Below are 23834 nucleotides of genomic sequence, written 5' to 3' on the forward strand. Positions count from 1 at the left end.
ACACAACACATCGCCTGGTCCAGGAATCGAAACCAATCTTATAATCACAAGTCCAACACCCTAACCACTAAGCCACACACCTCCACTTCAGCTCGCAAGTCTAAGAACCTTGAGGGGAGTGGGGTGAGCTTTATATTTGGAGATGAGGGGTTAAAGTATAAGAGGAGCCAGAGCTGAACAGGTTGCTTGTTGAAGAGCAATAGTTCTCAACCAGGGTCCATATAAGATTTTGTTGCTAAAATTTATGTACAATGAATAAGTTTTATTTCTACAGTACACAAAATATTTTATCTTTTACTTGTTTCAGTCATTGGACCACAGCCATGCTGGAGCAGCACCTGATTTTAGTCAAACTAATTAGCTCCAGTACTTATTTTCTTTATAAGTCTGGTACTTATTCTATCGGTCTCTTTTGCTGAGCTGCTTAGTTATGGGGACTTAAACCAGCATTCGTTTGTCAAGCAGTGGTGGGGGACAAATACAGGCAGACACACACACTGGGCTTCTTTCAGCTTCCATCTACCAAATCCACTCACAAGGCTTTGGTTGGCCCAAGGCTATAGTAGAAGACACTTGCCCAAAGTGCTATGCAGTGGGAGACTGAACCTGGAATGATGTGATTGGGAAACAAACTTCTTACCACACAGCCATGCTTGTGGCTATAATTTTTTTTTCTTTTTATACAATTCCTAATATTTAATTATAAGAATATAATAAGAACACTGAATTTATGAGGGTCCACCTGAGCAAAATAGGAATCAAAGGGGGTCCAGAGGCCAAAAATTGATTGAGAACCACTGCTGTTGAGGAACTACAAGGCTACTCAACATATTAAGGATTAGACTCTGGGTATATCTTAGTGCTAGGAATTCTGATTGTTAAGGAATATTTCTGATATGAAGAAAAAATAAAATTTTTCTTTAGTGAAATTAAATATTGAGCTTGTTTATCAGTCATGTCTATATTCATTAAAAAGGGTAAAGACTTCCTTTGGTCATGAATGACCATGGGATTGCACCTAGAAAGTTACCCTCTGAGGCACAAGTCCGGGCAAGGTTGTTTGTAGAAGATCAGCAGTCATCCATGCATACCAGCCTCTCCTCTCCATACCACTGATGTTATCCTAGGGAAAGGCAAGGGCTTATACGGCTTGGCACTAGTGACGTCGCAACTCATTTCTGCAGGTGTGAACTGGAGCAATGTGAAATAAAGTGTGTTGCTCAAGAACACAACATGCAGCCAGGTCTGGGAATCAAACTCATTACCTCGTGATTGCGAGCCTGATGCTCTAACCACTGAGCCATAAGACTTGCAAAATCAAGTTCCTGAAAGGGCATAATACAAAAATAACCAAAGAATGGGAAAAATAAACTAATGATTAAAAAAAAGTCTAAAACTGTAAATGATAAGGATCCAACAAGAATTCAATTACTTGTTTTTCTTCTTTTAATTGATGTTTAATTCTTTAGCATTTAAATCGGTCATATCCAGTTCAGAAATCTACCTGTTTATGTTCAAATTGGCCAGATTAGGCCTCTCATACCTGCCCTACAATGTCATTCTGAAGAGAAACAGTCTCACTGTCAGAATCTCGAAGCTTCAAGACAATGCCTGATTAATTGGATTAATGTGGATAAATAAGCGTTACATTTCGCGGAGTAATCTTCACCATTTAACATCCTCCTTCCTTGCTGGCATGAATGGGAAGGATTGACAGGAACTGGCCAGGTAGGGGCCTGTGCCATGCTTCTCTGTCTGTTGTCTGTTTTGGCATGGTTTTTTATGGTTGGATGCCCTTCCTAACAATAATCTGAACGCTAAAGAGTTAATGAGCAAAACAGTGACTTGGTATAGGTGTAACATCACCTGTATGCTGCTTAGGGCAAACTGATAACAAATGAGATGGAAAAAAAAAAACTGTTCATTAAGAGAATGGCATTAAAAAGAAGCAATGTTTTATTGGGAAACACCACAAAGTCTAGCAAAGGTCCGCGCATCATTTATTATTAAAATGCAGCAAATTTACATGGTTTAACAATTTTTGGGAATTTAAATTTTTTTTTTGTTTGTTTTATAATAAGTCCAGACAAATGCTCTTTTTCTCATCACATTTGACTCCCATAAAACTGAGACTATCACTTTAAACAATGGAGAACCAGGCTTCTGAGTACAAAACTTAAAATGTTGTGTAAGGAACACAGAATTTCATGTTCTTTTTTTTTTTCATATTTATTTTGGAGGGTAGTGGTGGTGGTGGTCGTGGTTTTTTCATGTATGCCAGCACGTGAACGTGTATGTATGTCTGTATGTTTGTATGTGTGAGAAAGAGAGAGAGAGAGAGAAGAGAAAGAAGAGGTATGGGCAATGAGATTACCATGATTACCTCCCTTGTTTATGAGACGTAGCTTTCTTATAATAATTGGAATGAAAAATGTTTTAAAATGTTTTATGTAGCAAAGAAATGATTAAAAAAAAAAAGGATGAAAATAAATTAAAAAATAATGCATCTCGACAGAAAATAACTTGAAGAGTGTATTCCCTAACCATGTCCTGAAAGAAAGAGAGAGTGAGAGAGAAAGAGAAAGAATGGTGGGGGTAGTTGCTATGCAGTTATTGCATTTGATTTTCTTATGGTTTGAAAATTATATTAAATAAATAAATAAATAAAATAAATAAAATATGTTTTCTTGGGTTAAAAAAAAAAAACAATAATAATCCTTATACGTCATGTAATTTTCACAAAGCATTTCTCAATTGCCAGGTGTGACCTGCAGCAAACCATGTAACTAATCCATTAAATAATTAAATTTATACATGGATTAATTAATTAATTAATAATAATAAAAATAAAAAAAAACAACCCCAGAATAAATGAAGTTCTAAAACTGTCACCCCCACCCACCCCACCCCAACTCTCTAGAATTGTTGTATAGTTGGTTTGGTTGTTGGAAATGATGCCTAAACGAGGCCATGAAATATGAAACTTGCAAAGGAATTATGTAACCAAGATATCCAAAAGGGAGGGGGGAATGAATCAATTTTAAGATTTATAGTAAAATGTCTGGAGAGAGAGAGAAAGAGAGAGAGAAACAACCCTTAAAGGATAAAACTTGTACTGAATCTGGTCCCTCCATCACTGCTCCTTAGAGGTTTTGAAAAGGAAAAAATTACTTGCTCAAATTAAATTTAGATTCATAGAATTGCATTTTCCACACCCCTTTATTATTATTATTATTATTATTATATTTATTATCAATTTTCCTTTTTTTTTGTCATCTTCACTAGCAGCCAAGAGCTACAAGTTGTTCTCAATACTATAACATACATTTCCCTTTCTTGAGTAAAACTACAAACAAACATGATTCTTACTGTCTTTGAAGAACAAGTTACGGTTTACGGAGAGAGAGAGAGAGAAAGAGATAGATAGAGAAAGAGTACCAAAGATAAGAATTGAGATGAAAAAAAAATCAATGAATGCTTAGGAGGGAAAAAAAACTAAAAAAAAAAAAAATCTCAAGGAGTTCTCATCAAGTTGTAATGGATATGTCAGCAGTGTAGATAGATAGTTCTGGTAACGATATTGGTGCAGTGGGCCTTTTGAAAAACTCAACAGGAAAGACAAGAGTCAAAATTGCCAGCAATTATTTAATAGTTTTTTTTTTTTTTTGGAGTTTTTTTTTTTGTTTTGATTTTTTTTTGTTTTATAACAAGAAAGTCCCAAATAGAGAGAGAAACACTGAAATGAAAATGCCAGACACAAATGTAGCAACATACAGAGGCTTGCATGCACAGACAGACAGAATTTTGTTTGTATTTTTTTTCTTTTTTTTTTCTTTTCAAATTTCATCCTTATTTCCAGCAAAGTAAAACATACAAGTTCATTTTTCGAAGTTGGTTTTTTTTGATTAAAACCCAAAGAAAAAAAAAAAAAAAAAAAAAAAAAAAAACATGATAGGGAGAGAAGAGGACATGTAGAAAAAAAAAATCCAAACAGAAAACAAAGAGAAACAAATGAAACACTCACAAAAAACAGTGAGTACCAGTACTTAGTTATGTAAATGCTTATGTTTCTATGAATGCAATTATGTGTGTTTACTTGTCTGTGTATGCACATGTTTGTTGGTGTGTGTGTGTATGTGTGTAATACCTTATTTTTATTTTTTCACCACCAGGGTCATTTCATTTGATAGATAGATAGATATGTCAGGCTCAACGCAATGTAGGAGCTTTGCTGAAATTGTTAAATGTAAATCAGTTCAGTATATAAAACCAACAAGGATCTTGAAAACAACTGGAATTCCATTAGCCCGGAATAGTGAGCAAGCATATATGTATGACAGGAGTGCATATGTATGTGTGTGTATGTGTGTGAGAGAGAGAGAGAGAGAGAAAGAGCAAGAGAGAAAGAAAAAGACAGTGTATGTGATTTAGAGAAAGTGTGTGTGTGTGTGGTGTGTGTGCATGTGTGAGCTTTATGTTATAGAACATACTGCAACCATTAACATTTTAACAAGACTTATGTTAAGATCGCACAGTGTGTATAAGTATATATATATATATGTATCTATTATATCTTTTTACTGATACCTGGTTTCAGAAAGCCATGTCAAACTTCAACAATAACAAGTCTAAGATTAAAGGACGTATCAATCACTGATACAATTTGATCACATGAGTCAATTATTTATTTTCTGACAAATCATTAAAAAAGAAATTAAATTAACTTGAGAAGAAAAAGAAAAATACTCCCCCTCCCCAAAAAACTAAAATTCTTTTGCCATGTAGGTACCTATAGGTTATGTGCCTACATGTGTATGTGTATGTATATGTGTGTGTGTATGTATATGTGTGTGTGTGTATGTATATATATATTAGTTGAGTAGTTTGGTGAAACATTGTATGGGATTTATTGAGTAAAGCTAGAAAATATTAAAAGGTTCAAAGTAAACTACAAAAGGAAAACAAAAAGTTGCAGTTATACCTTATATTTTGGGGCTATAACCCTTCTTCAGGACATTTGGAAATGCAAGGGAAGGAAAAGTTTTTCCGTCACTTGCTTTTCCAAATGTCCTGCAGAAGAGGTTATAGCCCCAAAATACAAGGTATAACTGCAACTTTGTTTTGTTTTCCTTTTGTAGTTTACTTTGAACCTCCTCACATTGTTTCAGCCTTACACAACAAATCTCTTTAACATAAATTAGTGTTTAGAATGTAGGTGTTCACACAAACTGCTCATTTACACATATAACAAAAACAAAATACTTTTAAGATAAAATATGCTAACACACATTTGATAAAGTAGAAATTAACTAACAATACTTGCATCTAAGTTAGCAGAACATATTGGGTTTAATTAAAGAGGAATTGAATTTGTGATTTTTGTGATTCAAGCCAGTAATCTGCAATTTCTTGAAATAATACGGAGACAGGCATAGATTAAAAGTGACGTTCTGGAATCCTGTTCACATTTTCATTGGTAGAAATGATGAAATATTAAGAGTATTCTAAAGTAAAAACATTAAAAAATATAAAAAGAAAAAAAAAAACAACAGAAGTACATCTAGTAAGTTGACCCTGGTAGGAAATAATTTTTTCAGACAAGAAATAAAAAAATGTTAAAAGGAAAAATAACAAAAACAAAGAAATAACAGAAATTAACGTACTTACAGGTTTCATTTTGAAACTTATTTATTTTTCAAATGTAATAATAATAATGGTTTCAGATTTTGGCACAAGGCCAGTAATTTTGGTGGAGGGGTAGGTCAAATTATGTCAACCCCAGTGCTTAACTGGTACTTATTTTATCGACCCCCAAAAGGATGAAAGGCAAAGTGAACCTCGGAGGAAATTGAACCCAGAATGTATTGATGAGCAAAACGCCACTAAGCATTTTGCCTGGCATGCTAACGATTCTGCCAGCTCGCCACCTTTAATGATAATAATGCAAGAACAAGTTGTAACTAGGGGAACAGAGTTACTTAGCTAGTACGAGACAGTCATCTACTTCTTGGTCAACTAATATCTCCTGTACTCTTCTGCCTTTATATTCAGTTTAAAGCTGGAAATCAGAAAGTGAAGCAAGAACCAAGAACATTGTGGGTATCTGTATACACATGCACAGGTATCTATGCTTATATATATATATATATATATATATATATATATATATATCTTAGAAGAAATAAGGTACTCAGAAATCTGGATGGTTTTATATTTACAGATATTTATTAATATGTCACATGTTTTTATAAATCATGTATTAGTGCTTGCATCCACTCTAGTGGAGTCGTCAATCTGACAACTCTACTAGAGTGGATGCAAGTGCTAATATATTTATAAAAACATGTGACATATTAATAAACACCTGTAAATATAAAACCATCCAGATTTCTGAGTACCTTATTTCTTCTAATATATAACACCTGTACATCATCTCCAAACCTTCTAATATATATATATATATATATATATACATATATATATATATGTATGTATATATATATATATGTATATATAGTATACCTCATGTGTACAGTTAGCTGTACACCTGCTACTGTTGAATTTAGATCTCTACATAGATTATCATCATCCAGTCTACTTTCAGTATAGTGGCTTGATCACTACCATACCTACATGTATAACTGGTTATGACATACAGAGTAAATGGAAGAGAAATTATGATAAATACAAGTTATATCATTTGTTCCCTACGTTTCACTATTGTAGTTGTTGTGGTTAAGCATCCAATACAACCTCAATGGTGAAACATATGTAGGGTACAAATAATACAAACTTGTGTTTATTACAATTCATCCTATACACCCACACACACACACACATGTATTTCATGTGTATATGCATGTGGGTTTTTTTGTTACACACAATGATTATTTTTTACATATGCATGACACCTCAGATTTACAGGCAAGATAAAATGCCATGTGGTGGCATTCATTTTAACCACCTCCACATGGCAGTACTGATGTAAGCCATAGCACTGCAACTGAAGATTGAAATCCCCAAGAACCAAGGAGCATCAGCTGATTGAGAACTTACTACTTGCATCAGTGCTTGTCACTTATACACACACATGGGGACAGCTAGCTGGAGTTTCATAGGTGTACATGCGAGTGTTTTCATATAAATGAAAAGGAATTTATATCTACAGGGCTTTTTAAAAGTTCTTCAAATTCAAAAACGTACAACATATGACCAATGGTCAGCCACAGTTGAAACTGGTTACCAATGACATAGATCTTGCTTTGTCTTATTAACAAACAACCTTTCACCCTTGGAGCCACAAGATTTTATTAAGATCTTTCCTTCCTGTTTGATTCTGCAAGGGAACTGGGTGGGCTGGGACCACAAGCAAACAAATAAATAGAGTAAATAAATAAGGTCTCTGCTGAACTTGGCTGCTGTCCTTCCATTCATAATACAATCATAGGAATACATGGCTTTCATTCCTCTTCTTAAGGAAAGGGATGGTAGGAAGGGAGGGGCTCTAGGATACCTTTCTAACAAACAACTTGCTATATATTTACAAATATCTGTATGAACAAAGGGCATGTATGTATATATGAATGTATATAGCTGAGCTGTGGCAGTGAGCTATGGGATAATCAAAGTTGAAAAAAGAAAGAAAAAAAGTAGATTTAAGAAGAAGAAAGGAGATGGTTTAAAAAGAGAATCAAGAAAAAGAAAAAATGAGGGAGAGAGAGAAAATAGTAAATAAGGTGAAGAAATGAAGACCAAATGATTAAAGCAAAGGTAACAATAGATAGCAGCAAAATTAGATGGATTTAAAATGACGAAATAAAATAAATTATTAGATCTCTTTTATATACATGTTGATACTATCAATGTCAACCTTTACCAGATGTCTTCCTGGTCAATCTGTAGCAGTGTTGGAGACTTTATTTTTTTATGATTGTACCAAATTTTCTAAATGAAGTTTAAAGGATTAAGCATTTTTTTTTTTGCTTTGTTGGAAAGAAATAAAAGAGTGATTTAAAAAATTTTTTTATTTTTTGTACCTTCGCTCTCACTGAATGGGAAATCTCTCAAGCTTGTTATAAATAATAATGATGATGGTGATGATGATATGATAAGCAAACAATGTTACTCAAAATTATCTAAAAAAAAAAACAAAAACCCAAAAGCCCAGATGTATCAGAAGATAACTGAAAAACTAGGTTTGTGTTAATGACGAAAGATTTTCATGATTGATGGATAATTGTGAGTAACAGACTTTAATAATGGAGCAGAAGTCCAACAGAATAATTGATGACCCAAAAACTGGACACATTGAGTGACAACTAGGTTTAAAGGAATCTCAATATTCAGTTAGTTTTCTGGCAATGACTAGCTGGACAATATAGGACTGGTTGTCTTAGGATTTAGGACTGAAAGGCCTGTAATCTAAGTAGCCAAGACATTAATGATGAACACATATTAAATTAACTGCTAATTGATTAATTAATTAATTATAAACACTCCTGAGAGTAAATATTGCTTGGAACAGTGCAGTCAGATTTTTTTTTTTTTTTAAATAAAAGCTCACTTCTGAATATGTAAAACTGATGATTTAAGAATGACATGGGAGAGGGGGAAAGAAAAAAAGAAAAAAGAGAGAGAGGGTAGTTTGTGTGAGCCCTCCAAGTGAAGAAGTATCTGAACTTAGAGTCTGTTTGAGCAATATTCAGTGATATGCAAAAGCAAATGGCAACAAATTTGAGTGTGGCCAAACAAAGGAGTAGGTGAAAGGTTTATAATAACTTAGGAAAACAAACTGTTAAGCCTTTCCTGAAAGAATACCCTGACTTTTTTTTTTCTAGAAACAAATCGAGACAGAAGCCATGACACTTAAGTTTGTATGCTACCTGTAAATAGCTTCTCGACATTTGTTTAAAGGTAATATAAACAAAATTGAACTAAGAGCAAGTACATATATTTAATAAACCTGTCTCTCACTATACACATATCTCTCATACATACAATACATCTACATTTTTCTTAACACCACTATAACTACTTAATTAATTAAAATACTTAAGCTACATAAGCAGGTTGTAAAACAGCAATAAATACACATATCAGGTTACTTTCTTAACACATCAATCTTTCAAATTAGCCGAGACTCAAATATATTTTAGAAGTAATTGAAGAAACACAAGAAGCAGCAGCAGCAGCGTACAGTGAAAGAGAGAGTCTTGTCAATACCAATTTTTAGGGAGTCCAAAGAGTCTAAACAATTGCGAATAAATTAACTGAATAAATTACAGTATAAATATTTTAAATGAAGAAAACATGGGATGGTGGTGGTTGTTGTTGTTGTTTAACCCCAGGTCAGTCCTGCACCACTTCAGCAGATCTATGATCAAGAGTATTCATGTCTTGACCATTCTGTCTGCTTTTTCTATGCGCAGGAAGGGAATCTGGGACCACATTGTGCAATGCATCCTTTTTTTTTTTTAGATGGCGATTTGGCTGCTATTTCTAACAGGTTAAGTGACCAAGGGATGTTCAAATGAGATAAGAACACTGTGAGTGACCCTTCAAGTATTGGTGAATAACAGACTTTGACAAAGATTAGCTTACAACCCTTTTAAGAGAGCATATCATCTTGGTGGTTACAAATATGTCAATAGGTCCTTGTCCCACCCCCCTAAAAAAAAGGGACACCAAAACTTTAGATGGATTCCAAAATGACAAGGTTTTGCATACATGTTGGTATTGTGAATAACAATAATAATAATAATAATAAAAAGCAACCCTACCCCTCATGATAGTTTAAGTTATGTGGGTTTTGTGAAGAGCTGTGATGCCAACCGGCTAAGCTATAGATCATCATTACCATTTTTCCGAGCACAAAAATGGTAATAGCATGGAATAGCATGTTGTTACGAAAAGTTCTTTATTAGAAAAGAAACGTGCAACAACCAGTTGGAATTTAACTGTTAAAATAGCTCTTTTCAAATTCTTGTAGGAAAGTTCATTTTTATATTTGGGGACCATACAATCAGAGATACTTGACAGAATGCTTAGATTTTGGGATGTTAGGATTTCTTCATTTTTCATTTAAACAAACCTCATTTCCTATCCTGAAGTATCATACTGGCTTTGGTTTATTATTATTGAATATTCACAAAAGAGAGGTAAAATGAGAAACAAAAAATATCAGTAAAATATTTTGTGAAATAAAATAAAGTTTTGTATGGTACATTAACAGAGAAATTAAACAACTTGTCTCTTATTTACAAGTGAAAAGTAAATTATTCTTTTCCTATCCACACACACACACAGACATGAAATACAGACCACAAGAAAGAGTTGTAATATCACCTGCAGGATTCGAGTGCCGTATCTGTTGTAAACTACATAGCCGTGCTAACCACTACACCAAAGTGCCAAGACAACTTTTTACCATCTACATTAGTAGATTTAAACAACTACGACATATTTTACATATATATATATATATACACAAACACATAAAAACACATATATTCGTTCTTCAGTTTTCCCATACTAGTATGGGTTGGACAAATAAACTACTGAGGCATTATTTTAAATACACACATACAAAACAATTTTTCCTTTCTCTTATCCTTCTATCAGTCTTTCTCCACATTTTTTCAATTATTATTGAAAAACAGATATACCTCACCACACTGAAGCTGTACACTGTGCTATTATAGATCAACAAAGATAAGAGGGAAAGCATAATTTACTATACACACACACACACACACACACAGATATACAATACAGCTAAAAGAATATGCCAGAAGGCATGACATATTACCAAAGAGTATGGGCATAGTAGATCAGTTCTACACTCAACTCCTATCTCCAATACAAATCAGACATTAGACAGTCTTCATAACTCCAGATAGGCCAGAATGCAGAGTCTGTGTGCTATATACAGAAAAGGAATACTAATAAAAAAAAATTGGTATTAATGACTTAATGTACACATGCTTTGTGACATTGGTAGACATGAATTATGTGAGCATTAAATTCAGTTAAGAGAACAAGTGCCACTGGTATTACTGGTATTTTTTGCCAAGTAATGCAAATGAATGAGATGGTCCGCATTTTGTCATATAACTGGGCTTTATACTCATATAACTGATGTCTGCCAATCTCACAAAATACATGTACATTATGGTGAGTCCATAAGGAGCATAGGACTGGGTTCCTGGTTTCTCTGGCATATATACTCTTCCCTAGGTGGGATGCCAGTCTGTTGCAGGTTTACTCATTTTTAGCAGCTGAGCGAACTGGAGCAACATGAAATGAAGTGTTTTGCTCAAGAGTACAATGCATCATCTACTCCTGGAATCAAAACCACAATCTTACGATCATGAGTCCAGCACCCTAACCACTAAGCCATGCGCCTCCACCTACATATACATTATGCAAGGCATTAATACCGACTATGTTTTTCCTGCGTTTCTTTTCTATATGTATATACAGGTACACACACAAATGAAGTTAACCAATTAAAAAGAAAACAAACCAAAAGAAAAAGGAAAAAAAATTCCAACAAAATCAGATTAAAATTCATAAAGAAAAAATTTCTGACAAAATACAAAAAAAAAAGAAAATGGAAAAAGATGAATAAGCAAATGAAAGGATTACTAACAATGTCCTTTTGGATAGGGAATAGTAAAATGCACTGGATTTATAATGGAGATTGAATTAATTGAAAGATTAAAGCAGCTGTAATAATAAAAACAATTTTTAAAACTTCTCTAAGCACCAATGATTTAAAAGTTCCATTCTATCATATTTTAATAATAATAATAATAATAATGATAATAATGATGATGATTATGGTTTCAAATTTTGGCATAAGGCCAGCAATTTCAAAGGAGGGATAAATCTATTACGTCAATCCCAGCGCACAACTGGTATTTATTGTATGGGCCCTGTAAGAAGGTAGAGTCAACCTCTGTGGAATTTGAACTCAGAATGTAAAGACAGACAAAATACCATACCATTAAGCATTTTGTCCAGTGTACTAACAATTCTGCCAGTTCATCACTCTAATAATAATAATAATAATAGTTTCAAACGTTGGTGCAAGGCCAGCAATTTTAAGGGGGGAGGGTTAGTTGATGCCCCAACTCCAGTATGTGACACTTATTTTATCGACCTTGAAAGGATGAAAGGCAAAGTTGACCTGGGTGGAATTTGAAAGCGGGACATACAGAGCTGAATAAAATACCACTAAGCATTTCACATCTGCACTAAAAATTCTGTTAGCTTGCCATCTTTTAATGATAATAATAATAATCCTTTCTACTGGAAGCACAAGGCCTCAAATTTGGGGGAATGGATCAAGTCAATTACATTGATCCCCAGTACATAACTGGTACTAATTTTATCAACCCCGAAAGGATGAAAGGCAAAGTCGACCTCGGCGGAATTTGAACTCAGAACATAACAACAGACAAAATAACGCTAAGCATTTCGCCCGGTGTGCTAACAATTCTGCGAGCTTGCCGCCTTTTTGATAATAATAATAATAATTATATAAATAACTTCTTACATAGGCACAGTGCCTCAAATTTGGGGAAAAGGAGGAGGAGGAGAGACTAGTCAACTATATATCAATTCCAGTATTTCACTGGTACTTTATTTTACTGACGTGACCCCCAACCCCCAACCCCCACTGCCAGAAGGATGAAAGCCAAAGCTGATTTTGATGCAATTTGAATTCAGAAACGTGAAAAATGCTGGAAGAAACTACCACAAGGCATTTTATCTGATATTCTAATGATTCTGCTAATAATAATAATAATGATAATAATTAGGCACAAGGCCAGCTATTCTGAAGGGAGGGAAGGGTTTAGTCAATTGCATCGACCCCCAGTACCTGACTGGTATTTATTTTATTTCCCCGCCATTTGCAGAGGGAAGAAATGTGAAGCTGACCATGGAAGGGTTTGAATGTAAAAGCCAGAAAATATACTGCAAGGCATTTTTGTCTGATGCTGTAACGATCCAGCCAGCTCGCTGCCTTAATAATAATAATAATAATGGTTTTAAATTTTGGCACAAGGCCAGCAATTTTTGGGAGGTAGATAAGTTGATACACTGACCTCAGTGTTCAAACTGGTACTTATCTATTGACCCCCCACCCCCAAAGGATGAAAGCGAAGTCGACCTCGGGAGCATTTGAACCCAGAATGTAAAAGATGGATGAAATGCTGCTAAGCATTTTGTGCAGTGTGCTAATGATTCTGCCAGCTCACCAATAATAATAATAATAATAATAATAATAATGGCTTCAAATTTTTTGGCACAAGGCCAGCAATTTCAGAGGAGGGGTAAGTTTATTATATCAATCTCAGTATTCGAATGGTGCATTTATTTTTTTGATCCAAAAGGATGAAAGGCAAAGTCGACCTCGACAGAATTTGAACTCAGAACAAAAACAGACGAAATACTGCTAAGCATTTTGTCCGGTGTGCTAATGATTCTGCCAGCTTGCCACTTTATAATAATAATAATAAATTTAATGTTAGTTGTAATTACAACATCTTTCTGTTTTATTATTACTATCATCATTATTTTAATTATTAATTACCAAGACTAGAAAACAAAGTGTGTTAAAGTTTTGAATGGTTTTGATATAGGTAGGAAGGTTTTCATTTTGTTTTGTTGCTGTTATTTTTTATCTCCATTTTATTTATTATTATTATTTTTTTTTTCGCTGCTGCTAGTCACATAAACTACACGCTTCTCTGTTAAAAGGTACATGAGAGCAAGAAAGGGGGAGGAGGTAGAGGAAGAGGAGAGAATGAGTGATGGAAGAAGAAGAAGAAAATAGAAGGGAAAAAAAAAGGTAAAAGTAAACAGAAGGGACAGCCTATATATTTGATGTTGGGGATTCATTCTGTCTCCTCTTGGAATGTTCCTTTGTTCATTGAAAGGAAGAGAGGTGGAAATTTCTGGAAATGAAAAAAAAAAAGAAGAAGCAAAAAAGGTTGTTGTTGTTGGTGGTGTTGCAGTTGCCTGTTATGTTTACTGGGTGTTGAATAACGTTATATGTAATGCTTAGGGTATTGGATTTCCAGATTGTTGTTGTTGTCGATAACTGATTGAATTTATTGAAAGAGTAACGTTTCAAATGTAATGGTTTTTTTTCTTAATTTTTTTTTTCCATTTTTTTTTTCGGTGCTGAAATGAGTCTAGTTTACAATTCTCTAACAGTGCATATTTACTTCACAAGAGCTAAAAAACAACAAAGTCACATGTAGCAGTGACTAAACTAATACAGTAAAGTAAGTCTAGATGGATTTTTTTTTTTTTGTTTCAAAGAAATCATTTTTTTTTTGTTTTTGAAATGTTTTTAAAGTATTTAAAAGGTATCTAATAATACTTTTGTCATTATAAACTGGCGATCAGGATCTGCTAGGTACATGATGATGGGTTTCAAATCCCTTCAAAAAGTACTCTATAATACACTATACATACCCCCATTCCAATTCAACTGTCTGAAAAGTTCTTTTGTTCTTTTTTAAATATTATTATTATCATCATTATTATTTTGTAGTTCTTTTTCTTCTTTTATTTTTCCAGTTTTATTTCATGGAATAGTTGTGATATAACCATTTTTGTTTGTTTGCTTGTTATATTTATCTCTCTCTTTTTCTTTTTTTTTTTTATCACGCAAATTTGCAAATACTAGTAACACGAGCTCCTCACACAATGTGCAGAAGCAATGAGGCGGTATATGAGAAGCGGGCTGCTTGGATGTCAACACAGTTGACGAGGTCGGCCCACTATTAACAGACAAATAGACGGACAGCTATATGAGTATTTTTTTTTTGTTTTCTTTGAATGCAAGAGATTTCTTTCAAGACAAATGAAATGAAATGGAAAAATTTTTTTGGAAAAAAAAAAAAAAAAAGATTTTCTCCATTAAATATGGACGACAACACCTGCTGTCACGTACGATAGTTAGAGCATGCATACATCCACACATTCGTACAACCTCCTTTGCACAGGCAAACATGCATGTATGTACAGATACATGTGAATGCATACAAACATGCATGGATGCTTAAGTGCATGATGGTCATGTTTCTTTTTCTTTTTTATTTTATTTTTCCATTTATTTATTATTTTTTATACAGTTGCTCATATAAGTACGTACATCACAGCACATCCACGTTGCAATATAGAAAAAATGGGACAAATCAAAATTGCACTAGCTCAACTAGCGAAATGGGTCACTTAGCAGACGGACCTTACTGCCTTATCGGACCCTGGAATTAGTGATGTGGCACAACGGGAGGAGAGAAAAAAAAAGGGGAAAAAAAAAAGATGTTGGTATTATTTGTTGACTGCTTCCAGAAATGAGAGAAGTTGTTGTTGTTGTTGTTTGATCAATCAGTTTTGGAACAGTCCCAGCAATTTTGACTTGAAGCAGTGTTGGTTGGAGGGTGAGATGCCAGTATGGCAAAGATATGGGGTTTTATAGGCACTGCCCTGATTATTACCCACAGACTGACCAGAGGTCAACTTGCTGTTGACAGCAGGATTAAAAGTGGGTGCATGTTTTCTTTTCACCAACATGTAGGCCATCACCACCACATTGGACACAGCAGTTTCAGGTTGGAAAAAAGACAGTCTGTGACCCTGCATGCAGATCGGCTACTGTCTAAAAACCTAGCATGAATAAACCGTAATAAGTACACATAGATATGATCAGTAGTTGCGCATATTTTCTGTGGTCCGGCGAGACAATGACGAAGGATCAGGTCCTCGCCGGGTCCGCTGGGGTGACTGTTGCTGTCCTGCAAATGATTCCCCTGTTGTTGTTGTAGTAGTAGTAGTTGTTGTTGTCGTAGTGGTGCTTGTTGATGCTGGTGTTGCCGACTCAACAGTTTCTTCTGTGGAACCTTCACGGCCTTTTGTATCCTTAGTTTTGAATTTTTTACGCCAAGATGGAGCACGTCTGAATTTCCCACCTTCGCCCTGGATTCAAAAATGGAACAGGATAAAAAAAAAAAAAAGGAGAAGAGAAAATGATATAAATTTATTAATATTTTTGCAACAAAATGAACGACAGTGTTTAAATGAAACAGATGCTGTAAAAGAAAAAAAATTAAATAAATTAAAAAAATATGATAATAACAACAAACTAAATGTTGTAGAGAAGTGAATGACTTCGACGATGAAGAAGGAAGCAGCCAGTTTTCATCTCTGATTACTGAACAAGAAGCTACATCATTAACTAGACAAATTTTCGTAAACAAATAAGAAATAAAAGTTCCTTATGTTTGTCATTTTTTTTTTATATTTAGAAGATAACCGAAGGTAGCAATGCAACAAGTGAACAGACAAATTTATTTGAGCAAAGAATGTAAGGAGCTCTTGTTACCAAGTGATGAGAAAAGAACCTCTAGTTAAGTACAATATGAAAATATTTGACAAAGAAAACTGATTCCAACTAATATAGTAAATGTATATGTAAAAGGAACAGAAAGAGTTTCTGTCTGATAACACACACACACACACAAATTATATAGAAAGGAAAATAATCTTAAAGACATTCAAAAGATAACCTGACAGCTAAATTAGTTGGAAGGTAACAATATAATAAACAGGAGACTTTTGATTGATTGATTGGAGAGAGAGAGAGAGAGAAGAATTGCTTGGGTAGGAGTGAGTAAGCCTCATCATTTTCTAATTTCTAAAACCTAAATTAATCAATCACTGTACCAAATTTACCCCCAGTTCAATGTCACAATTGATGAAACATTCAATATATGAAAGTTTTCAATATTCCTGTGATGTTCATTTCTTATATTTTAAGCTGTGAATTACCATTTCCATAGCTTTGTTTTGTAACAAACTCCCACACACATACACTGCACACCCCAAGAGCCCTGAAGATCCTTCCAAGAGCTTTCTGATTTACAGAGTGCATCAGAAAAATTTCCCCTATTTTACATGGCTATTGTTGTGGCACTAGTGAAGTTAGGCAAGTGGCAATGGTGTCTGCATGTCGCTAATGTTTTGCCATTTTCTTTTACAGTTACTATCATGGTTTGAACCAGTATGCTCTGTGTTTGCTGTTGAAACATTTACCAAGGGTGAATGAGAGCAGTTTCTTTTTGCCGCACTTTAAACTTTCAGAACAGGTGGGCAGAGTTTCAAATGGATTGAGATTTGATTAAGATACTAATTATTTCCTTTTGCATTTAAACCAGCAATATCTAGCCCAAATACTTTATTTTGCTTTATGTTCAAACTGCCCAGATCCAACCTCTTACACCTACCCTACAATGCCATTCTAAAAATATACAATCACATCATCAAAATCTCAAAGCTATGAGGTAATGCATGACTAATTCAAAACAATGTGAATAAATACCTGTTACGTTTAACAGAGTAATTTGAATGCAGAAGGATTTACAAAAGGGTTTAAGTGAGTTTCATTAAATCTCCCAGTCACCTATGGTTTTATTTTATTTCCTTTTTCAAAAGGTGAATGAATTTTTAAAGCTAGATATCATACAATTCAATGCAGAGCCTGAACCATCCAAGATTCTGATCCACCTACACTGAATTCAATCATTTACTTTCCAAATATTCTTTACTTTTTACTCACCACAAACTTAGCCTTTACCAAGCCACAACCTCTAATTTGATAAAATTATCTGACTATTCCCCGATCAAGGCAGCACTCTTAACAGCTTTCCATTTCTTCAAGTCATCTAAATGGTCACAATTTTGTAAAAACACTTCTGACCAATAGCTGTAAATATTCTTCACTTTCTAACCAATATAATCTTCTGAAGTATGTTCTACTACATCACATTCCATATTGAAATCCAATGACACCCAACACTCCAAAACCCCAAGAGCTTCACTCACAGCTAAACACTGCTTACAACTTTTGGAATGAGTTACATTCCATCTCAAGCTAAGAGGCATTTACATGAGCTGACACAGGAGCCTCCATGCCCAAGAAATCTTCTTTAGATTTTATTTTATGATCTTAAGAGACATTTACTCACTACCATAACAACCATCAGGGAAACAAAGATAGCTTTTATTCATTGTATGCAAACTCACTCTCTCTCTCTCTCTCTCACACACACACATGGCATAAAAATCTCTAAGATAAGTTCCCCATCCATCTCTTATTTCTCCAATCAGAAATTTCCTGTTGATTGCCCTCTCTCTCTCACCCCACTCCAACCTATTCTATCAAATTTACTGCTCCATAAGGTTGTCTACTATACTCATAGTTATATAACAACAGACACATATACACACAAATCCACTCTTCATCCTTAAATAACCTGCAGTACCTAGACAGACATCTTATGCTAAACACTGTACAAATTACCTAGATATGTCAAACATTGATAATTTTCATGAATACAGACCCCCAACAGCATCCTCCAATAGGGAAAAGACAAGCTAATCTACTTTGATAAAACCAAAACATAATTACCATACATAGCAAGGAAACCTTTTTGAATTACACTAACCATTTGCACACATAGCATACAACTAACGCTTGTAAGGTGATTACAAATACAAGAGCCTTTCTAATGATGCCAAACTCACAAGGGCCTTTCTGATGATCACACACATATAACACTGTCAAAAGTGCATCTTAAAAACTAGAATCTCTCTTTCAAATGAGACAATACTTTAGTGGCCAAATCTTAGCACAGCTCCTGTATCTATGATGGTGATGTGGTTACACACAAAGACCAAATCCAAAACAAAAAAGCAATTCGGCTGATTGGTAACAATACATTCGACAATAAAGGTGCTTTTTCAAGGTGACACATTCATAGGGGCAGAGTAAAGTTGATTGAATTGACTCCTGTAAATGACAGGTTACTAGTTTTATTGACTCTGCAGAGATGAAAGATAAACTTGACTGTAATAGGGTTTCAACTCAGAACATAAGGAAATAAAATCTTGTATTATACTGTCTCTGCCACTCCTCTGTTTAATGATAAGAATTTTTTCAAATTCAAGCACAAGGACAGCAAGTTTTAAGGGTGAGGAAGCAGCTAGTCAATTCATCAAACCTAGGTACTTTAATTGATGTTTGGCAGGATTTGAACTCAGAATGTAACAAGCTGTAACTAAATACTACAAGGCATTTTGTCTGATGCTCTCATGACTCTGCTAACACACTGCCCTCTGTCCAATAATAATGGTTTCTTTCATGAATACAAGATTGCAAATTTTTTTTTTTTTAGTTGAGTCAAATTATATTGAGAGGTAACCAGTGTACCAACCCTTGAAAGAATGAAATGTAAATCACTTTTTATTTTGATAAAGAAAAGTCACAAGGTGAAATTTCAAAGAGGAATAAGCACCAGTACACACACACACGTGCACACACATACATACATACACAGACTGGTGCTTATTTTACTAAACCTGAAAGCATGAAAAGCAAAGTCAACCCTGGCAAGAATAATAATCATAACAACTGAATGAAAAATAAAGAGATACAGCAGCAATGGAAAGAAAAGATCAATAACAACTTGAATATGAAATCTAAAAGAAAAGCCTTCTAAATCTACTTTGTGATCATGCAAACACACACACACATACATTTAGAACAAATTTTTAAAAAATACAAACAAACAAACAAACAAGTGGGAAAATTTATTTTACTAAATCCACTTTCTGGAAAACCGTTTAGTTCAGTCACCTCAAAATTCACAGAGCTGCATCTGAATTTTATTCTAAAGAAAAGCCAACTAAATTAATAAAATAAAAATTTAAAAAAAAAGGTTCTAATAAACAAGCATAAATAATACATATGTTAACAAACATCAAAGGAAGAATTGGGCAGAAAGAACTGAAAATTTTTTTAAGAAAACCAAAAAAAATGAATCATGCTTAAAACAGAAACCCCCCCACACACATACCCACTAACAATAGAAAACAATATTCCCTAGAATATGCAATAATAATGTACTTATACAAACACACACACACAAACACCTTTAACTCTTTGGCATTTAAACCAGCAAGATCTGGTCACTCACACCTACCCTACAATGTCATTCTAAAAATAAATAATCACATCACTGAAATTCTGAAGCTATGAGGTAATGCAGGATTAATTCAAAACAATGGGAATTATAAGCATTACATTTGACTGAGTAGTCCGAATGCTTGAGGGTTAACTAATGTAACTACACACAAGTAAAAATAAAGAGACCAGCATCGTCCATGCATAAACTGTTTTGGCATGCCTCATTAACTTTGACCAAAAATAATAATGAAATAAAATAAAAACAAGAACAAAACTGAAAAAAGTTACTAAACTAAATATCAAACTATTTACTACAAATCCTAGGCCAGAAGCACTGATCTAGATTATTTAGCATTGTCTCAGACTAACTATGGATTACACACACACAAAACAAAAATTGAAATTTTAAAACAAAGGAAAAAAAGTGAAAAGTGGAGGGGGTGTTTAAAAAAAAATCAAAATAAGAAAAGGAATAAAAAATTTTTTTCAATGTTTGCCAGGATATGTATGGGGTGTTGAAGAGATTGTTAGTGAATGAGGTGTGTAATACTTAAAACAATAAAGCTATTAGACAAAACAACTTAAAACACACACACACATGGAAAAAAAAGATGAAATTAAAAAATGAAAAACAACAAAAAAACAGTAAAACAAGAGGAAGAAATGTATTAAAATGAAGCAGTTGTAAAATATTTGTGAGGCAGTTGAGATGAGATTGTGAAGACAGGTAATAATTGAAAGAGATGTGGTGAATTCAGGAAAATAGTGAATGGTCAGCAGTGAATGTTTGGAAATAAAAATGACCTTGTGACACGTGGAATAAATGAAATATCTATAGGGTGAGAATATATTTGAACAAACACATTGGGAAAGAATAAGGATGATTTTGAAGAATAGTTTCATGAGCAGCATGATAATGTTGGATGGGGATAAGAATTTTTTCTATTTTTTTTTTAAACCAGAAAAGAAAAAAAAAATGAAAAAATGAGATAACTTCCATAAAGAGATAACTTTATATTAAAATTAAAAAAACAAACAATAAAATGATTTCATCTAATTTCCTTCCTTTCACATTGACAACTGAAAAAAAAAAGACACCCACCTCTTTTTGAGACAGTATATAAATGAGATAAAAGTTAAGAATTATTGGAACTCTGTTAGTTTTTAGTTGAAGTTAGTTGCAACACACACATTTTCAAAGATCCCAGTGCCATGTGTTTCCCAGCCAGGATGCTGTGAAACTACTTAAAACACTTAACCAAGGTAATAGTCCAGAGAACAATTATAAAATAAAAAATAATTTTGAAAAATCACAAAAGTAACATAAATTGAGGAAGAGCACCACAGATGAAAATACGACTTTGGCATAGAAACAAAATGTTTACACAAAAACACTGGTCAAGTAGAATTGAATGGTATTCTTGATATCTTGCTACATGTTTTTGGAGTGGCATCAAAGATTAAATGAATTCCAGTAGCCTTCCAGCTAACTGATTCCTATTAATCTGTGAAAAAAAAACAGACAACCACAAACGTGATAAGGGAGTATCTTATAAGTGATATAATGGTGATAAGGGGGTATCTTTGTAAGCTGGTGAAGAACAAATATGACAAAGACTTCCTTCAAATTCATTGTTTCCCTCCAGTTTTCATGTCATTACACACACGAACAACTGGTTTCTGTACAGTTTGTGTCTAACAAATTTGCACTGAGAAGGCACTGGTTAATCCAAGGTTCAATATAACATATGGTAAGACAAAACCCAGAACCCATGGTTGCAAAGCAAACTTTTTTTACCACACAACCATGTTTTGCACCGAGAAGTAATAATGCCAGAATTTATACCACGGCTATTTATAGGGTTGAACGTACAAGCCTGAATGTTTTGGCAGTGATGGTAAAATTTACCAGAAGATTGTTTCCATTGAGAAACCTAAACTAATAAGCTGTGTTTGAATCTAATTTACTCTACTAATTTACAAATGACACTAATTTTGTGTTTGTGCAAACCAAAAGCAAGTATTACCGTAAATCCTTGAGTATAGTCTGACCTTGAGTATAATACGCAGGGGATTTTTAGGGGGCTGCACTTTTGAAAAACCTAAACCTTGTGTATAATACACACCCCTTCTCTAACTTGAGTCAAGGAGGTCTATATAATGTCCTCGGTTTGTAAAAATGTATATGGTAACATCCTTTATTATTATTGTATATATAACATAATGCAAACGTGTAGCTATTTTGTGTATTTCATTTGCAGAAAATAAAGAAATAACTAATAATATTTAATAAATGTTGCTTACTGCAAGTTATGGATGATTCTTTTATGACTTCATTGCTTTCAGGCTTAGCTTAAGGTATTTTCGCACCCGACATCACAAAATGCGTCTGAATAAAAATTGCTGGACGGCAAATAGAGACTCAGACATTGCTTAGAAAATATTCTTCATTTTTAACCTTGTATATAGTACACACTAGGGATTTTGACCTTTAAATTTTGGGGAAAAAATGCGGATTATACTCGAGGATTTACGGTACTTGTACTTCATACATGTATGTATGGATAGATGGATGGTTACCTGCCATTTCTGAAGATGGCAATTCAATTGTTTGACCAAATGAATTACCTGCTCATTAAAGTGCCATTCTAGGGAAACACTGAATCCTTAATATAATTCCCAGACAGAACCAAAGGCTGTACCTTTGAATTATAGGTCCAACCTATTAAATGGGCTTCTATACAGTTTCCATGTATCCAATTTTCCCCACAAGATTTGGGCATATCTCAGGTTATAGAAAATGTATTTGTCCACGTTGCCATGCAGTGGGGTCAAACCCAGTCCCTTGAGGTTGGAAAGTAAACATTTTAATCATTTAGCTGTACCTATACAAACATTCACACACACATACACACAAAGTACCATTCTTAACCTTTAGCATGCTGTAGGTGCATCATGTTGCTGTACGAGTTTTCTCCCCTTTCAATGTGATACAATGTACCTACAGCTACAGGGGAGAAAATTCATATGGCAACATGATGTGCCTCAGCATGCTAAAGGTTAAAAAGGAAATACAGATATCAAAATATAACAGAATTTTAAAAATATGGTGAACCTCCCCACTTTGATCAGTGTTTGCTCATCTTTGTAATGACATACAGTGATTTAATCAAGAGAGGAAATCTGGTGCACATAACATTTAACTAGTTCTAAACATCTTTAACCAGTTTGCTTTTCCACATCTTTCCTCATAATGGAATAAAATTCATGATTCCCTTTCAAAATACACACACACACCTTAATTAATTCACAGTGTATTTTTTTTAAAGATAATTCCCTCAGTTGTAAAAAGCTTCTTAAACTACATCTTTTGCTTAAATTTCATTCAGAAAACCTTGGTCCTGAACAGCAATGTTATCAACACCAAAATACCTACTTAAAAAGGAAAAAAAAAAAAAAAAACAAAAAAAACCTATCCAACATCAAAAAGAACACACCAAGAATGTTTACGTGGAGACTGTTTTGAGAATGAGGCAATAAAGCCACAGACAAAAACAGGTCTATTTAACACCAATGATATAACAGAAATCTTTGAATGAATTTAATTTTTTTTCTATGAGAGAAAGAGCAAATGAGCTGTTGTTTATACTGAATCCACTTTAGCAGGATGGAGGTAAAAAACTCAGGTAAAACAGGAGTGTAGTATGTGCGTGCTTCAACTGAGTTCCCAAAGATAAGTGAAGAATAATATAATAAATACATCAATTTACTTAAATAAATAGAAAAAAAT

General features: G+C 33.9%; 1 protein-coding gene across 10 annotated transcripts in view; it reads right to left on the bottom strand.

Moving 5' to 3' along the window:
• Positions 1-14100: 14100 nt before the first annotated feature.
• LOC115214180 (liprin-alpha-1) overlaps positions 14101-23834 on the bottom strand; it is a 368483-nt gene continuing 358749 nt past the window's right edge. For 9 of the 10 annotated variants that reach the window (XM_029783276.2, XM_029783272.2, XM_029783278.2 and 6 more), the window contains one exon: positions 14101-15996. In XM_029783276.2, the coding sequence (XP_029639136.1) occupies positions 15727-15996 (270 nt within the window). In that variant the 3' untranslated portion in view covers positions 14101-15726. The remainder of the gene's footprint in view (positions 15997-23834) is intronic. The other variant, XR_003881885.2, reaches the window with a different exon arrangement.

Source organism: Octopus sinensis, linkage group LG7 (assembly GCF_006345805.1).
Source record: "Octopus sinensis linkage group LG7, ASM634580v1, whole genome shotgun sequence".
Classification (NCBI taxonomy): domain Eukaryota; kingdom Metazoa; phylum Mollusca; class Cephalopoda; order Octopoda; family Octopodidae; genus Octopus; species Octopus sinensis.